Source organism: Aythya ferina (assembly GCF_964211825.1).
Source record: "Aythya ferina genome assembly, chromosome: 14".
Classification (NCBI taxonomy): domain Eukaryota; kingdom Metazoa; phylum Chordata; class Aves; order Anseriformes; family Anatidae; genus Aythya; species Aythya ferina.
The window spans coordinates 384,464-403,587 of record NC_140312.1 but is presented as its reverse complement, the minus strand read 5'-3'; the positions used below and the strand labels follow the sequence as shown (position 1 = coordinate 403,587).

General features: G+C 43.7%; 1 protein-coding gene and 1 long non-coding RNA gene across 5 annotated transcripts in view; one reads left to right on the top strand and one right to left on the bottom strand.

Annotated features, from left to right (window-relative positions):
* Nucleotides 1-1,040: 1,040 nt before the first annotated feature.
* LOC311444780 lies at nucleotides 1,041-3,412 on the bottom strand. 2 transcript variants are annotated; one of them, XR_014698060.1, is made up of 3 exons: nucleotides 3,331-3,412; nucleotides 3,002-3,068; nucleotides 1,041-2,131 (listed from the first exon to the last, which is right to left on the bottom strand). It is a non-coding gene; the product is annotated as an uncharacterized lncRNA (long non-coding RNA). The 2 variants fall into 2 exon arrangements; XR_014698061.1 differs by having other exon boundaries at nucleotides 1,041-1,939.
* STK32A (serine/threonine kinase 32A) overlaps nucleotides 3,404-19,124 on the top strand; it is a 34,402-nt gene continuing 18,681 nt past the window's right edge. For 2 of the 3 annotated variants that reach the window (XM_084536166.1, XM_084536165.1), the window contains exons 1-6: nucleotides 3,404-3,689; nucleotides 5,700-5,878; nucleotides 10,605-10,660; nucleotides 11,700-11,851; nucleotides 11,997-12,170; nucleotides 17,132-17,169. In XM_084536166.1, coding sequence (XP_084392292.1) covers nucleotides 5,827-5,878; nucleotides 10,605-10,660; nucleotides 11,700-11,851; nucleotides 11,997-12,170; nucleotides 17,132-17,169 — 472 coding nt within the window. In that variant the 5' untranslated portion in view covers nucleotides 3,404-3,689; nucleotides 5,700-5,826. Of the gene's footprint in view, nucleotides 3,690-5,699; nucleotides 5,879-8,499; nucleotides 8,568-10,604; nucleotides 10,661-11,699; nucleotides 11,852-11,996; nucleotides 12,171-17,131; nucleotides 17,170-19,124 lie in introns of those variants that run through there. The other variant, XM_084536167.1, reaches the window with a different exon arrangement.

Genomic DNA, 19,124 nt, shown 5'->3' with positions numbered 1-19,124 from the left:
AGTAGAAAACGGCACTTTGCAAATCAGCTGCTGTCTCTCTGTGAGGATCTGTCGCTTTCAGATTTGCTGCTTGACTCTTATGCTTGAATAACAGACCTGCCCTGGATTCTCCTCTCATGAAGTACTATTTACAGTGCCACAGTGACATGAAGCACAGAGCTGCATCTGTGACCCCCAGCTGCCTCGATCTTCTGTGCAATGTTCATCGCTCTCAGCAGCACCCTACACCCCCAAGGCATTTCTAGAGGTGGACTATTTTGACATTTGAGGCTGAAGTTAGTAATTGTATCTGTCAACTATATACTAAGAAACTCTCCAACCCCTAAAAGTTGTTTTTTTTTTCATTGTTTAGTTTATCCTTCCTTGTATAGAGCTTTCCAAAGCCTTTTGCTCAAGAAAATGCGTGATGTTGGCACAGTTTCACAGGATGTGCTGAAGACAGTGATGTTTTTGTGCGGTCATACTCAAAACTGTGTCCTAGAAGAAGGCGTCTCCTCTCAGGAGACTAAGGATTTTGCTTTTCTTTAGCTCTTTTTTTTTTTTTTTTCCCAGCAAATCCTGCCTCTGACGGCTTCCACAGACCCTTCAGAGGAGCCACCGCGCTCCTGCCCGCTTTGGCCGGGCGCGCCGACACGCAGCGGCTCTGCGGGGACCCCTGGCGGCGGCGAGGGGGCTGCGGGAGCCCTCTGCGGGGCGACAGCTCGGGGAAACCCGGTGAAGATCGCAACGCTCAACCTGCCAGCTTGAGGCTCGGCTGGCTGTGCGTGCCCGTGTCTCTGCCTTTGAACAAGCGGCCACCCATGAGAATTGGAAAGCATTCAAAACGCCTCTAATTCAGTAGAATTTGGGTGCTCGTGAAAGTGAGCCCGCTTTAACCGTAAGATGCCAGCAACAGATACCCAAATCTGATGTATAGAGATGCTAAATGCTAAACACCACCAGAGAGCTACAGCTGATATACGGATGCTGATTAAAATTTCAGTTATTTTAGGGCTTATGGTTACAGGAAATATATACAGTAAATGAGGCTGAACTTGTAAGCCATTTCTAAAAATGAGTTTATTACTTGAAAACAAACAAACAAAAGTAGTTGGCTGAATAGTTAAAACTAGAAGAGTTAAAATATATATGTGTTAATTCTGTGGAGATAATTGGGTGTTTTGCTCTCTTGGCCTTTGCAGAGCTTTTGGGGTCTGTCATGTGTGCAAGGCAGCGGGTGAGAGGGGAAGGATTTTGGTGTGCCACTGACATCACAGAGCACACTTGATTTGTCGCAGACTTTCAGAGAAGGGAGACCAGCTTTGCCTCTTCTCCGTTAGAAGGCACCAGAGCTCTACCATCGAGAGCAGTGTTACTCCGGTGACACCAAGCAGGAGGGAAGCTGGCAGTGGCTGTTTTACCTCGCGCCACCTGCATCACTTCCTGAGTTTCTGCCTGGTGTGGCTCACACAGGCATGTCCCACTGCCGTCTGCTCTCCACGCTGAAGCCTCCAGAAAATTCATTTCTGCTTCCCAAATCTGATGTGCGACCAGGAGCACACCTGGTTCCCTGAGACGTCCTTGCACAGTGGGAGTCTGCAGTGGGGCAGGGTTTCTGCTGCTGCTGCGTGCCTGAATCCTGACCTCCTCTCAGTTGTACACTCTTGGGTCTACTTGCTGAGAAGTGTTGGTTTTATTATTGTGAGTCAGTTATAAGAACCCTGCGGAAAACCTACACAAACGATTCTGACATCAGCTTTGAAGTCTGTTTTGGAGATGTAGCTGGTAGGTACACAGAGGCTAGGTGGTAGCTTCATTTGCCTTTCAGGCAAGTAGTTCTCTAGATTCAGCAGTGACGTTTCTGGATCTCATATAGATAAGAGCATATATATCTCATATATAAGAGCAAGCCTATTTCCAGCATTTTCCTCAAATTTTGAAGTTGGACAAATGGGTGTCACTAGAAGTGAAAGAAGAATGTAAGTCTGACTGCAGATAATGGGAAAGAGAACAGCACTTCATTATTCCCTAACTTGTCTGTACTCAGTGCCCCTTTTTTGTGCAGTAGGTTCGTAGCATGTTACATAGGTAGGTGAATTAGTTCAGTAAATGGATGTCTGCTTTTGGAACAAAGTCTCTTTATCTATTCATACTGAAAAAAAAAATTAAAAAAATAAAAAAATAAAAAGCTGTGCTTAGGACATGTCTCATATTTTTGAGTTGACAAAATAAGAAAGCTCCATTTCTTTCTTAAGAAAACCGCAGGATTTTTTTTTTTTTTTTTGCATTTTTTTACATGTGCCCTCTTTTTTTGGAGATTGAGCATAGTTCCACTGAAGGGGATTAGGCTCTCAGTTTACCACAGAAAATTAATCCCATGTCACCTTCCCATGGGGACCAAGCTGAGCAGTGCATTTCTCCTTCCCTCCCCAGCAGCAGCTTAGGAGCTGCAGTGGCACTGGAGCGTGTGGCCTGCTGGCTCGGTGGGGCAGAGGGTGTCTGTTCCTCAGAAATGGTTTTGGGAGAGCTGCCTTCTGGGCCTCTAATTTGCTGGGGTTTTGGCCTTTTGTGGAATTCTGCTCTTGTATTTTATTTCTGTCTATGTACAGAGATATTGAAGCTCTCCAGACGACCCGCTCTGCAGAGAACAGCTCTGAATTAATATTTTGTAACCTTCACAGTTCTGATTTCACTCTGTTGTTTTGTTCTGGCTGCTGGTTTTTGTTCAAAATAAAATCTTAAGAAATGTTTACAAAAGACTTCTAATGACTTAAGGCAAATTTTTTTCAAATTTTTGATCAGTGTTCCTACCTCTGGGCCAGGTAATGTTGAGTGTCCTCAGTCCAGCTCTGCAGTGAATCTAGCCTCTTTTTTTTTCCACAGCACTCATGTTTATTTTTCAGACAATTTCGTTTTGTGCATTTGACTACAATTCGGATCATTTTAGGGAAACCCAAGCTGTGTTTCAGCTCATTGGTTCTTCTCCAAATAATATGAATACAGTTAAAATTGGATTACTTACTCTAGCTGTCCTGGAGGAAGAACTGCTCTCCATAGGAGTCTCAGGAGTCTGAGGTTATGCCAAGCACCTGTGGATGAGAGAAAAGTCAGTGTCCAAAGAATATGGGCAACGGGATGAGAAATGTGGCCTCTGCCCTTTTACAGCAGCCTTTCAAACAGGAATGGATTTGGGTGAGGAGACGGGTGCCTGCTGGGACTCGGCCTTGCAAACAGCAAAGTAACTCAGGCTGTCTCTGACAGGGTCCTGCTCAACTTCACACCGAGAAAATAAGGGACAAAGAAGGGCAGTGCTTAAAGTTAGGGAATTAAGAGCCGGGCTGAGCTCAGCACCTTGTAGGACAGACCCCTCCTCGAAGATGGCAATCCCCTGCTTTGAGACACAGCGCACGTGGGAGGGGCTTTCAGATCCTGGCCCTTCCCTTATTAAGAGCAGTAAAAATCTGCGGCACCATACGAGTTAAAAAGAGGTAAAACCCAGACCAGGCAGCAACGAAGGAGACGGTTCACAAACATCTCGAATCGGCAGAAGGGTTTCCGCTGCGGAGGGATGATCACCGGGCACCGTCCTTCCCCTGGGGACAGCAGCGCGGCTGAGCAGCCCTGATCCGCAGGGCGCTCGGGGACCCGCCGTGCCCGCGGAGCAGCGCGGACCCCGGCCCGCTCGTCCCCCCCCCGCCGCCTCCCCCCAGGTAAGCGCCTTCTTTCCTTGCGTCCCCGGGGCTCCCGGCGGGTCCGCGTCAGCCCCGTGTGGGTCTGCGTCCCCCACGCTTTCCCCCTGAGTTCTGCGGGGGGAGGACACTGCCCGTTCCACGGGCTTGGAATATTTGCCTTGTCACGGGCAATAACTTAGTCATTTTCTGCACTGGGGAAGTCGCATGGCCATGCTGCCAGAGGAAGGGCTGCAACAGGGTGAGACACAAAGGCGACACCGAGCAATACCTGCTCTCCTTCGCTGAACTCCCCTGTAGCTCCAGAAGAGTTCAGAATAATCTTCAGTTTCTCTGGGACAGACATGCTGGAACTAAAGTAATATAACTATTATTGTTGTGCTACTGACCAGTTTCAGCTGCTCAGCAGAACAGTGACAGCATCCCCTTGCTTGAGCAATGAAGAGGTGATGAGAGAAATTATTCCTGGACCCTGTAACTGGCTGCTCACCTTTTGTATAAACACCTAAACCCTTTCTTAATCCTGCTGAGCTCTTTTCCCCGTTAGGCAGCACAGCCTGCTTGCAGAGGGAGAGCAGAAGCCTGGAGATGACACTCCAGTGCATACATTTCCTCTGCTTTGCTTTCGTTTTACATTTATCTGTTGAGGATAAAACCTGCTTGGAAGCATGAGGATGTGCTGCCACAGCTCTGGAGGCAGGTTCATGGGCACACCTGGCCAGCTGCGTTCCCCTGCCTGTAAAAACTCCGTCGCAGTCATCAAACTGACTGGGGAGACTTGGGGACCGCTGCTGGCTGGAGCCAGTGATCCGACCAAGAGTAAAGTTAAGGTGAAAGCATTAGTAGTCTTAGCCCTACTGAAAATAATGATTTTAATCATTCTGTGAAGTTTCAATGTGAAATGGGACAAGATTTACCATTACTGTACCCTGGGTACCTCTTATAAGGATATAAATCCTAGTAATTATTATCCAGACTAGCTTAACTGCAAGGACCTTGCACTCCCCATCCCTGAAAACTTTTATATCAAAGTATATTCAAAAATAAATTAAGCTACAGACTCCTATACAAGAAAGCTTTCCTGAGCAACTGACCTTGGCTGCCACCAATAAGATCACTGGGATGTAGAAGCATCAGTATGCAGACCTGATTTATGGCTATTAAAGCATTTTCATTTTGAATAGTAAGTTTTGGAGCTTGGAAAGAAGTGCTCATGTAGTTTTGTTCCAGATTGTTGTCTCAGTCTGTTCCGTTCAGAGGCATTGCCACATATCACGAACACTTGCTGCATTTGTTTTATTCTTTGATCTTGTTTAAGTCATCCAAGATGAGAACTCAAGAATTTACATTTTTGAATAGTTTGCATTGTTTTGTGTTTGTCTGTTTATTTGTTTGTTTGTTTGTTTTCCCTTAGGGCAGGGGAGAGCTTTTGAGAAATGCATGCTTCCCTGGGAAGCTCTTTGCTGGGAACAGTGAGTTGTGTGTGAATCACAGGGGCAGCACGGGTGGGCTGCAATTGGCTTTGTAAAATGCCTCCCAGAGGGTGCCCTGTGAGCTGCTTCTGGTTTGTTCTGTATGCCTCTTGGGAGTTCTGGGGAGATTTTGGGAGGGCTGGAAGACCTCTTGGCTCCAGCTGACTCAGGGAGGGCAGATCCCACTACACACTCAGCCATTTGTCACTTTTTGCAGGTGCTACAGTCTGATCTGCAGTTTGATTCCCAGGATTGTGATACTGGGGATGAGTTTTACATCAGTGCAGCCTAGTTCAGGAATACACACAAATGCAGGGGTAGCTTTAAGCTTCAGACAAGCTTTGGCACTTGTTTTAAGGTTATTGTCCTGACCTAGGGCACAAAGCTAGAGCTGAACTCCTGACTGAGTGATGCAGGTGAAGCCAAAGTTGGCTGGGAAGGAGCTGAGTGCTGGTCAGTTTTGTCTGTACTGCACTCAACATCCAGCAAGAAATTTATAGGCTGAAAAGTGCTTCCTAATCCTCAGTGATGACACATTTTTGCTTCCTGCCTTCTTCAGGATGCACCAGCAGAGCGCTGCACAGATCTACTAGGAGTGACCCCCAGGACGGCGCCATCCTCTGTGTGCTAGCTTTGGTAATGTAACAGAGAGGAGTGGGAAGAGACGAGCCTGGGCAGAACACACCATGGGTGCAAACACCTCCAGCAAGTCACTACCCTTTGATGAAAATGAAGACGGTAAGAGCTTTTCCCAGCTGGTGTCTGGGACTGCAAAGTTTACCAGTGAATAGGATATCCCAAGGGCAACACAACTCAGAGCCGCTGCCAGCTGCTGTGGTGGGACTGCAGACATCCAGGCACCTCGGTTAAGCACAGGAGTGCCGTGGTCTGCAGCAGCCCCCAGCCTTTGGCCTGCTGCAGAGATGCGGCCAGAGGTCGGGTGGTCCTTTCACCTCCCTCCTGCCGCTGGGCACTGGGTGAGCAGGAGAGGTATGGTTTTGAGCTGTCCCTGGGACACTGCCAAGCAGTTCAAGGGCAGGGAAGAAATTGCAGTTCCAGAGGCAGTGAAGGCTTGTTTGGGGGATCGCAGCCCAAGGAGGACTGGTACGAAGTGTGGTGGGAAGACAGCTTGAGCAATGCATGTCCCATCCCTGCTTTGGGCTTGGCAGGAGAACCACTTGGAGAGACTGGGCTTGGTAGCATGGAACAGGAGGGTGCATTGCTGAGAGCAGCCTTGGAGACTGGTGTTACCGTGCTGCCAAGATTGTAGAGACAGTTATTAAAAGATTGTTCCATAAATTTGTGTTTTCTACTGTATTAGTCAGCTTACTAACTTCCATTTGGTCTTCCACATGAGTACAATATTAAAATGCATATGTGGACAAATACAAATAAATGCAAATAGAAGTAAAATATACAAGAATATAGATGACTCATGTAAACTATTGTCCCAAAGAAAAGAATTCCAATCAAATATTAAACAATTGTGAATTGTTAAAATGGTTGGTTTATCCTGGGTAACTCCCATTCTTCCCAAGTTAAGCTCTCAGTTTGTTTCAGCACTTTGTGGAAAATGTGTGATGTTTATCAGGCCCAGCAAAGTGCTGAGTGTGACACATGTCAGGGGAAGGGTGTTTAGGGCAGATCTGATCATGATTTCCTTGTGCTGAAGTTTGCTGGCACAGCTTATAGAGACATAACACCTTTATATTCAATAACTTGCCTGTGATTCTTCAGGAAATCTATAGACAGCAATAAGCTCAGGGTCCCCACATGCCTCTTCCTCCTTTCACTCTGAGGCCACCTCGCCTTGATGTGTCTTGCAGGTACACTGTGCTCACCTACATGGGGAAGGAGTAGTGCTTGTAGCGATGGCTGGGAGGGACACATCCTCAGTTTTCCTGCTGCCTTGGCCACCATCTCTGTAGCTTTGTTAATCATACTTCCCCCATTCTCACTTGTTTTGGAGGTTACATTTATAAAAAAAAAAAAAAAGAAGAAGAATAAATAAATAAATAAATAAGCTACATTGCTTTCCATCATAACGTTATTATAATGGTTAGCTTTAAGAAATGTAGGCTTGGATAAACTGAAATTTTCAACCAGCTCTGACTCTGGATGTACATGGTTGTGTTTACTTCTCTCAGAAACTTGATCAGCAGAGGACAGGGCAGCAAGATGTAATGAGGAGTTGGGCAGTGATGTGGGCAGGGGAACACAGGCAGAGAGCCTCAGGACATCGTGTCACCCTGAAGCACTCTGGGAGGGGTGGAGGACCTCCATGATCCTATTTGAGGGGAAGGAGGTCTGTTATGGTCCTGAGTGTCCGGAATGGCATTGACAGAATTCTACCATAGGCTCCATGCAGTGTCATCAACTGGGGAGCCCTAAAAACTGGGTGGATGTAAGGGGATGTTGGCCAAGCCTTGGTCTTTGTCACTCAGCTCCTTGAAGAAAGAAGTCCTTGAAGAAAGAAGGAGGAACTCTTCACCCAGAAGAGCAGCACTGAAATGCAGTGACTATCCTGAGAGGCATCAAAGCCTTCAGCCCATGGCTGCAACTGTCCCACTGCTAGGGTCGGGTGTCTGTATGCAGCTACTGGTGCACAAGGCCGTTTGGCAAAGGGAAAAATGATGCTTGTTCCCCTTGCTGTGCAGGTTACCCCACTGTGGTTCCTACCCTTCCCTATACTCCTGGGTTAGTCACCCTGCAGAGATATCGCTCACTGCATCTAGGGGGCTGTGCACAGAGGGAGCTGGTGAATTGCTGCTGCTCTCACGCTCTGTGCTGCTGTGCTTGTCATGAGAGCGGGATGTGTGTGGCTGTTCAGCCTGTTGTTCCCAAATAAAAAAAGACAAGGGCTTATAATTTTGTTTGATTTTCATATTTACCCTATTAGCTTTTCCATTATCTTGGAAAATTTGTGACCAGAGAGTGTATCACCTTAGATGTCACACTCCTGTCATTCTAATTCCAGTTCAAATTGAAGTAAATCGTCAATTAAGAACTGCTGGGTCAAGCAGGAAGCAGCACAACCGCTTGCCCGCCCTGTGACACCAGCAGGTTTCCACCAGACTGCAGTGACTGGTGAGCAGGCTCCAGCCCCTGAGTTGTGCCGCGGGCAGACTGCTCCCCAGGGCCTGTGCAAAGCAGAGCACAGTAGGGGCGCTTTGGGCATTAGTGTGTCCGGGTGTATGCGAGCACAGCCCCCAGGCTCAACATCGTGGCTGCTGCTGCCACTGGGGCTGGTGGCAGGGCAGGAGGGTGCCTGATGCACAGGTTTTTGTTTGTTTTGTTGTGTTTTTTGTTGTTGTTTTGTTTTTGAGATGGACTTACCAAGGGCCTTTGTTTGTCTGCAGTGAAGTGGGATGGCAGCATTGTTTTCCTCTCAGTGTTCCATCTGAATAGGCACAGTTGTGGATAACAGGTTAGTGAGATGAAAAGAAAATGTAATAACCAGACAGAAGGTTCAGTGCTGCAAGGTGATCTCAGCTCTTGATATAGTCAGGATGAGACCATGTTAAAAGCTGGATTTTGGTTTTGCAGCTTCTGGGCAAAAGGATGTGGAAAGCATCCCTGAGGATGGCAGCCAGATGTTCTCTGAGCTGACCAAATTTTTCAGAACTCAAAGCCCATAGAGAGTGGGTGGGGACAATGAGTAGGCAAGATGGACATACATCATTTGGTGGTCTTCAGCCAGTGTCCTCTCTAGTCTCTCATCAGGTTTTTCCTCTTTAAATTAAATTAAAGGATGGAGTAGAGCTTTAGATGTGTCTTTGTTTCTGGGCCTGGCTCTGTGCCCAGTTTAGCTCCCAGATACTGAGGGACTTGCAATAGCATTCCCAGTCCTGCAATACCACTTGTGTGTTGGAGGCTGCCAAGCAAAGAAGGAAAGGAGAGCAATAACATAATGAAAATGGGGCAAATTACAGTGGCAAAAGGAAGATGAGTGTAACAGACCCTGCGGTGTTGTGCTAGCTGTATGGGGATGGATGACAGGACTGTGAGGACTGATGTCCCCTGACTCATTGACTTCCACTTGGCAGGGGGAGCTTAGGGATTTTGGCAGGGCTGACTTATCTCTGATGAGGACATTTTTCATGGCTAGTTAGGTTCTATATTTTTAATCTAAATATTGTTCCTTAAATCTGGGTTTATATATGCCATCAGAATGGTATTTCATGCTTATGCTTTATGTGGTCCTTTATAGCAGTTGTATTATACCTCTTGGCATCTCTTAAACATAATTTATTTGTTTGAGTTGGCATATCATGTGAATTTCCTCTATGAATGGCAAGTGGTTGGGTTTTTCATTGTTTTAGATGCAATCAGGCAGTGAAATGAGGCTTTTCAAATCTGTAGATGTCGATTCAGTATGAAATGCATGTGTTTGGTTCCTGACCTTGGACACCACCAATATCTGTCCTGTTTGGAAGTGAGACTTTGGGTTGGCTCACTGTGAAAATGTGGGATGATATGAGAGCTAAAACAGAGAGCAGTTGAAGTGTGATCATACCTAGTTTAACAGTCTTAAATAAAAATATGCAATTTAGCTCTCTTAGAACCAGTGTTTAAACATTACTGAAAATATTAATATTAAAAATGAGGAGGTAGAAGGTGTTAACATATTAATGAAAGCATTTGTATTAAAATATAATAGAGGTAGAGGGTGTTAACATGCAAACTCAGGCTGCTGGCTTAACTCATCTGGATTTGCACCATTTAGCATGGTGCCGGACTTGGTGCCAACTCTTGTCTGGTGGGGCTTTACCTGCAGAACAATTGTGCTGGTACAGGGCAGTGATGGGAAGAGCCATGGGTCAGACCTCCTGGAGGCAATGGAGGACAGCTATTTCCAGGAGCTGTGCCTGCCTATGTGAGCTGGACAGTTGCCTTCTAGCACATTATTAAATCAGCTGACATCCCTGCTGGTGCTGGTCAGCCCCAGCAAAGAAGGGAGGGATGCCACAGGGCACACCCAGCTGAGCTGAAGTCAGTGTTGAACTGGCCCTCATTGCCCTCACCACAGAGGACAGCATTTCTCCACAGGCTCCCGGCTCCTGGCACAGGGTCCATCGCCTTCTGCAGCCCCCTATGTCGTCTGGTGCCTAAGACCAAACCACCAGAGAGGCCACTGGGAAGCAGCCGTGTCCCCTGCAGCCCTGCATGCTGGCTATGAGAATGGTGTTGGCAGCTGGGATGATCCAGCTGGTGGCCCGCCAGGCACAAGACCCACTTCAAGAATGTGGTGTCCTGGTGTCAGCATAAAAATGAGAAAGGCAGGAGAGAAGAGGGAGGAAGGGAAGGGACTAAAAAGAGAGGCATCTCCAAAACCAACCGAAAGTTGCTAGGATATCCTTCATTTTTTTAATCTCTTCTCTCATAAAGAAAAAGTAGAAATACTGTAATTTCATCAAACTGTTGCTTAGCCATTTAATGTTTGAATGTTTGCTCTTTCTTGCAGTCACCTTTGACCATTTTGAAATTTTGCGAGCTATTGGGAAGGGCAGCTTTGGAAAAGTAAGTATTTTGTGAGCTAATCAGCATTTGGAAAACTAGAAACTTAACTGAGAAAATGGACAAATTAGACAGGATCATGTGAGAGAAAGAAATTAAATACTGCATTGTCAACAGGATTTGACCTGAGCTTCAACTCATGGTAAACAAGAAAGAATCAGAACCTGACTCCTCATCTGTTTCATAGCCACAAATTGGATTTAAGGAGATTAAAATGAGATACTGATAAATCAAATGAGATGAATTTTGCTATGTTTCTGGATAAACATTTTCTAAGATTCTGCAGCAAAGCAACACTGAACACAGTGATGCCAAAAGAGGGTATGTTTTATGTACAGAGTAAGACAAATCTCTAGACAAAGAGACTTATTTGGTAGTGAAACATAAAAGGTTGACTGAAACTTTGTAATTTCATTTCAAACTCTTAAACTGTTTTAGAAACAAATCTGAAAAATCTAGCCTAAATTTTATGTTTCGCACACTTACTAACTCCAAGTTTTTCTTCAAAGCAACATTTCTTTCTAGATTTGGTAAAATATAACTTTAAGAAGGGTTAAAATTCAAAATCCAATGTGCCTCAAACAAAGGCCAAGGTTCGTAGCAAGCTGAATGAAGCTTAGCTGAATGAAGAAGGGAGAAATTCACGTGCTGCTCCCCAGTTCCCAGCCTGTAGTTCTGTGGTGGAAAGGCCTCTTCAACTGAAAACAGTAACTGCTTTGGGGGGGTGGACCATTTGATGGAACATGATCAAGATTTATTACTGCTAATAAATTAAATGTTTACTCCTGTGATTCCCTGTCTCCTGCCTTTGTGGTGATAAATTCCCTCCCCTCATGTTCCCCCACAAAAATTGTTTCTTCAGCTGAAAATGGGATGAGGTATTCACTGGCAATGTCCAGAGCTGCAGAGAAGTGCATAGAGCTGGGACTTTTCAACGTGGGCTTTGTTAAGGATACCTGGAGACTGCTCAGGCAACTGTGTTTTGCCTGTGTTAATTTACTGACAAATCATCTCTGTTTTATCACTCGATTTACTGACTTAGGTGTGTGTTGTACAAAAGAATGATACCAAGAAAATGTATGCCATGAAATACATGAATAAACAGAAGTGTCTGGAGCGAAATGAAGTGAGAAATGTTTTTAAGGAGCTGCAGATAATGCAGGGCCTGGAACACCCCTTCTTGGTAAATCTATGGTAAGATATTTCTCCTTTATTTACTGATACCAAGTGAAGAATTTCCATGAAATTACGAGCATTCGCAGAGGTACCATATGTCCTTTTTTAACGTGTTCTTTATATATATATAAATATTCCTTGAGCCATGTTTGTGCTTTTTTAGGTACTCATTCCAAGATGAAGAAGATATGTTCATGGTTGTAGACCTGCTGCTTGGAGGGGACCTGCGTTACCATCTTCAACAAAATGTGCGATTCCAAGAAGGCACCGTGAAACTCTTCATCTGTGAGCTGGCACTGGCCCTTGACTACCTCCAGAGCAGACGCATCATCCACAGGTCAGCAGGCAAATTCATAGGTGGATAGAAGTTCATAGACTGTGGAAGAGGATGATCTTTTCCTCTGTGATCTGAAAGGACAAATATGAAGTTAAGATTTAAACAAAATCTTCTCCTACAAATGTTTGCTTTTATGTAAAATACTAGGTTTCTCAGAAAAAAAAAAAAAAAAAAAAAAAAGAAGAAGAAGAAAAAAAAAAGTATTTCATATACTTCTGCAGCAGAGAACATGTTATTTCTCCTTCTGGGATAGCTATAATAAAGTGTATTTGTTTGCTGATCCTGCAAAAAGCTGTCTCTAAAAGGTTTAGTTATCTGTAGATCATTAAAGCCTGTTCCGGTCTGCAAAGGATAAGCATCTGGATTCAGAATTCTTCTGTTGTCGTATATTGACCCTTCTGCTTCCCTCTCTGTACCACATTGAAAGACCCAAAATGGAACCAAGCACAACTTTTTCTGCATGAGTTTAAATACCTTTCTAGAAGTGTTGAGAGTCTCTTTTTGGCCACTAAGATTTTTCAGGTTCAGTGATAAAATATTTGAGCTCTTCTAGCACGTTTGAAGGCCTGCAGCTACCTCACATCACTGCTGAGCTTCCTCTGATGTAAAAAGAGCCTCTTGGAAGGTGGCAGAGAAAAGCTGTAAAAGCTCTTATGCACTGCTGCAGCACATGATGCAGTGGAACAGGAGTGGAAAGTAAGGGAAAGAAAAAGAAAATAGGTGGTCTTGATAGGAGCCTTGAACTGCCAGGTCTTCTCCTCTGGCTTACATCTTTTGCTTTCTTCTAGAGTCTCAGATGAATAGTAGTGTTCAAAATTTAGTGGATGTGGTTTGCTGCTTTAAAAAATACCTGTAAAACCAACAAAACTACCTGTAATTTACCCTCTGGGATTTTTCTTACTTGATGTTCTAATAGTTGCAACCATCTTTCAAGAGAATAATTTAATATAAATTAATTACTAATGTCAGAGCATATATTTTTCCTTCAAAGACTTTTTTAGTTTTCAGCTGAATTACTAATTTGTGCTTATGCAGTAGTTCACATAGTGCAGACCAGCAGCAGGACACTCTCCCTCGCAACCCCATTCTAAATGTTTTGTAACTTCTCTTCATCAAAAAGGCTCCTGACACGGTTCCCAAATAAAGAAATTATTAGTTTGTTTTTAATTCCTTGAAGCCAAATGCAATTTAATTTAGACAAGCTATAAAATTATGCTAAATGTAATGCCAGGGAGGAAATCAGAAACCTTGCTGTATATAAAACTGTCTTGATCAAAGTAAGAGAATAACCTAGTATGCTGCATTTATGGTGGGCTGTATCTGCAGCTTGAATAAATAGGCAAAACTCAAGTTATTCATTCACTCCAGCAAATAATTGTTCTTGGGATTGCAGTTCTTCCTATATACCCTTATTTTCTGTGGGTCAGTGTCCCCAAAAAAAGTGTTTGCAAACCCATACATGCTAGGTGCACACTAGTTTCAGGTCACTGTGGACTCCAGGAAAATGTGGCAAAGGGGAAAACCTATAGTGGACGACATTTTAGGTAGGGATTTAGATATTAGAGAAAAATGTTGAAAAAGCTGTAGGGCTTACTCAGGCAAAATAACAACCAGCTATCAGGCCAGGTTAGAGCTTTTCCCTGATTTGAAAGGCAAGGTTTGGCTCCAAGCAGACGAACAGACACACTCATGTTTCCTGCTCCTGATGTATTAGGTGATGCAGAATTCAGGTGTTCAAGTCTTTTGGCTTAGTATCTGCTAATAGGGTTGTAAGCAGGGAAGCAGTAGCAATGGGCTAAAAAAAAAGAGGGCAAAAGATTACTGTATTTATAAATGGCATTCCAGAAAGCACATTCTTGTGAGGCATAAAAATAAAGCATGATACAAATTTAAAATTGAAATGATTGTGGTCCTTGGTAAGGTAAGGAATGCTCTGTTCAAGGGCTGACGAAGATTTACACTTACTTCTGTAAAGCAGCATGTGCTTGCCATTTCTGAGATGTGAAAGCAAACTCTTTCTCTCTTCACTCTTTCTCTCTTTTCACTCTTTCTCTCTCTCATTTTGGTTTGAGATTGACCTTATTGTGCATAGCTCCCACTTTCTCAGGAGTCTTATTTTTCATGTTTCTTGTTTTGTTTTCATACCTGTATAGATTTTCACTCTGTGATGCATCTGACCTTGGCAAGCAGGCCATGTTGACTGTCCCATTCAGGCTCCAGCCAAGAGCACTGGGGGCACCTGGAAAACAAATCAGGTGCATGGTGGTGAGGGCACGGTGGCCGTCTCCTCCACCCTGCACCTGCTCCCAGGCACCAAATAATGAATGAGCATGAATTAAATATTGTGAAATGCAGACTAAGCTGCCTTTGTCCTGGACAGCCAGAGGTAAATCCTTTTGCTGTATGCTTGGTCTAAACAAACTGAGTTGGACACAGGTGTATGGGAAACAGCAGGAGGAAATCCTTTTCTACTAGTAATACATTATACTCAGTAGCTTTCCAGGACTAAGGGGATAGAAGATCCACACAATTCAGGCTCTAAAGAAGAGTCTGTATGTGATGGGGACACAGGGATGGTACCTGGTGTTTGTTTGTATCCCACAGGAAAGGGTCTGGATGAGAGCTGAAAGGTATTATGTGGTAATTGGATATATTGTCCTTTCTTGATTGCAGGTGGTCAGGCAAATTCAAACTTTATCTTTTGGAGTTTTAAAGATAAAATCTGAAACCCACTCATTCTTCACATTAACGCCCTAGGCCTGAGGAAAGCATCAGGAGGGTGAAGGGCTGTTGTACTTGTGCCTGCTCGATGCATTCAGCAGCTGCAAGGTGCCTTGAAACTTCAAGGTGCCTGATAGCAGGCAGAAGGGCACTGATGTAATTAGCTCATTAAAAGCAGGTAATGGCTTGTAAAGTCATTCAGGTGTATACAGTAGGTGTATCAGGTGTACATGTTCTCCCTTCAATGGAAAGCATTTCTTTACAGCATTGTGGTAGGTGGTTTTACTGTTGGTGTTTTGCTTTCATCAGGGAGGAAAACCTGCAAGGAACACATTTGTTTCTAAAACAAGAATGTTAAAGTTGTTTGTGTGAGATCAGGTCTGCTATGCACTTGAAGTTTCATCAAAGAAAATGAAATGTTCCTGTTTCCAGTCTGTTTACTTTCTAGTGAGAAACAGAAGAAACAAGACCATATGTTTTTGCAGACTAAGAAGTGTTTTTCTATACAGTGCATACATAGATAGAAGGATTTTGTTAAAATTATGCCTTCCATTTACTCCCTTATAGAGATGTCGCTATTTTCATAACTTATTGCTACATTCTTTGTCAGTTTATACAGTAGAATACAAAGAGTATTTTGTGCATCCTCTTTTTTTTTTTTTTTTTTACTTTAATATTTTTGTTTTAAAACCTTTGATGTACCTCATTTTTTGCTGTTTCCCCAAGCGTGAGATATTCAGTAATGTGCCCGAGATTGGTAACTGCTGTATAGTAGGTGTGGAGCCATGATGAATTTCCCTACTGTGTGGTGGTGGTGGTGGTGGTGTTATTGTTTGTTTTGTTTTGATAGTCTAGAGGAAAAAAGAAGATTAAAAGCAATATGGGCTATTTTTCTACTCCTGAAGAAAATAAAAGCATTAATAAATAAAATTCCAAACAAAGTGGGGTGACTCTCAGAGCTGTTTTTCCTCCCCATCTTACCCATATTGCTACCACCCCGTGACTACCCAGCATAGTGGTTGGTAGTGAGTCTGCATCTCTGACTGGAGCATCTCTAAACATGGATGCTGGTACAATCTGGACTGCCCTCTGCAACTTTCAGAGCACTATTTTGGGAATTATGGCAAATGTGGTTCGAAGTTACTGAGTCAATGTCTCTAGCTAAAATCCTACTACTCTCAAACCACCAAAAACGCAAGAAAGCGCACAGAGCTGCCAAACGCTTTGTGGCAACGCTTCAGGCAAGTTGGTGGGGTTTGTTTTTATTTTACATGAAAATTAATAAAAGTAGTTGAACTTTGAATGTAAAACTCAGAATTAGCAATTTACTCCAAATAGCTTCCTTTTGCTTAGAGAAGAAGAAACACTTTTATGTCAAATGTCACTGTTCTATGAAAAATAACTTTTTTCATAATGGAGTAAGAAAAATATACATTAATAGCTGGCCAAGAAGGTTTTACAGTTAGTATTAATAACAGTGCCCATGAGATTTCCAAGCCATCACACAAAGTAGTTGAGGTATTTTCCTCAAAAAGCTGTTTCTGGGGTAGAAAATTAATTCAGGATGCAAATGTGAAAACTCTTCCATAGAAATGAAACAGAAAGTCCAGATGTGATTGCTGCAGCTTTTTGTATGTTTGGCTTAGATCGGTGCTGGTCAGTACATCCACAGGTGAACAACGTTTTTTTTTTTTGTCAAGATCCTTCCTGTGTTTGCACCTTTCATAGCAGAAGCTTTTATCCATCACTGAAGAAATATCTTGTTTAGACACAGGAGCATCTTCCCTGTTATGTTGCTCTATTGTTTCACCTGCAGCTAAAGGACTCCCATGATGCAGTAAGGACAATAGGTGCCATTTGTTTACTTTGCTCCAACATTTGATTTTTACTGAATACATGGGGAACAGCTTTCAATACAGTACTGAAGCAGAATTAGAAGAAAAAAATAAAATAAAAATAAGCTGTAGCATTGCAGAAGCAGGTGCTGCTAGCAGCTAGACTACACTTCAGTTATATGACTGTACCTTCATTTCTGTTTTTATTGCTTGATTAGTTGTTCTCTTATCATATCTGGAATCAAACCTTGCAGAAACATTAGAGCTGAAGAACCCAAGCAAAGAACCTTCTAGGGCATAGTTGAAGTAGGTCCCTCTAGAGCTTGGGTATTCATAAAGTATCTGCAGCCTTGTTTCACATCACTTCCATAAGCTAATGGCAGTTTCCTCTTTCCTCTTTCTTAGAGATATCAAGCCTGACAACATTTTGCTGGATGAGCATGGTAAGTGCCACTTCTCTGTGGTCATGCATATGCATAAAGGTAGAGACAGGAATAGTATGTCCATGCTGAAATTTAGGTGTTTGCTGTTTTCCTCATTTTGTGTTGCTTTCTCTCTCAGTTCACAAGCAGTTTGGAACAGAAAATATCCTTTTGTGTTTATGTCTTTTACTTTCTGAGCAGCAGCATTGTGTGCATTCAGGGCATTATGCACCCCTCATTGCTGTGTTATTTCTAAGGGTGCATTAGTGTTTAATCAACACCTCCTCTGACTGACTCAAAAACATCTCTAGAAGTCATTGGCAGGTTTGATGCATTCCATGCTACTTGGGGTCAATTGCCTAACAAACCTTATTTTAAGATCTTTGCTGTTGCTTAAAATTTACTTGAAATGTAATCATTTGAATGCAAATGTACATGCAGTTATGGACTGTATGTAATGTATGTTCATGAACAGATTGCATTATGGTTGAACAGATCATCTTCATTCAGGTACTTTCTTCTTCCTAAAGCATTTGACTTTCAGAGGGAGCTCTGGAGAAGGTATGGGCTTGGGTATATTACAGGTGTTGCTATAAATCTTCGCTTAGTCTTGTCTCAGGAAAAACCCTTACTATAGTCTTGTGTGATCTCTGGACACTCTTTGTGTCCTGGCAAAGCAGCCACCATGAAGAGTTGTTCTGATATTTATCAGCTTTTAGGTCATTAAAAAAGCATTTTGTCATTGATTATTTTCTGGAAAATCCATGTAACTGTTTTGTTGTGAGAAATCTTCATTAGCAATGACAGTAAGCCACTTCAAGAGAAAATGTCAGTACAGGAGTGCAGTGTATCTTAATGTATTATCATTTCAGAGGTTTTAATGTGGATCCTGATGCTCTTGCAGAATTGACACAGTTCACATGTGTAACTAGGCCTGCCAGGAACACCTGAGCCCAGGCTCTAGTAGCTTCGCATATGACCTCTACTTTCATTATTTATTGAGGAGCTGTCAGCAAAGCTGCTCCCAGCACAGGCTGGCAGTGTCTGCTGGGGCAGGATGTGCTGGGCTGGGCCCTGCACCCTGGGCAGCTTCCCCCACGAACTGCAGGATCACCTGAGTGGGAGCCACTGGAATGTAGGTCAGCCTTCTGCCAAAGAGGGAAGAACAAAGGGAAGAGAGGTGCTGCATGCCTCTGCAGCTGCATTCAGCTCAGCAGCACATCGTCTACAAAACTCCGTAATGACACTGCAATTTGGGTTGATTTCTGAGCCTATTCTCTAGTCACAGAGATATTTTAACTGTCTGCTGCAGAGTTTTCAGAGTTATTTTCTGTGACTGTACCCCTGACTTCAGTGTCCTTCTGACTATGACTTCTTGTTCTATTTCTTTTCCTGCTGCATCTTCACCCAAAGATGTGTTCTCTCATGCATACAGAAAGCTTTGTGCACACAGTTTGACTTCTGTCCCCTGAGCAGCTGTTATCAGGGTATGTTTATCTACATTTAGCCTCAGGTTGAGCTTGTTTTTGTGTCTCCTTCCCTATGGAACGAAGCTGCAGGTCCCCATTCCCTCTCCTCTTCCTTCACCAGGCTTTCATAACTTTTCAGAAAGCACGTGCAATCTACTAATCGGTTTTTGTAATGTTTTTGATTGAGACCAGTCCCCTCAGAGCATAAAACACCTGAAAGCCTTCAACAGTCAGATTCCAGTCTTTCATCTCTTGACTCCTCTTGCCTTTCAGCTCTGCCCTTTGGCCCACCTTCCAGCTGTGAAGTGCCTTCCCCTGCTGTCACTCTTCACATCCCACGCTTATGAGTGGAAGACTTTTGTGTCTGTTGCAAAGTGCAGTGCCCTCTTTGTTGGTGTTGACTGCTGACAGGGACAAAGGAGCCCTTGCACACACCACCTAGCCTTTGAGTAGGAGGGTGTTTCAGACTGTTGACAGTGCCAGTGCTTCTCATGATTTCACAGACTG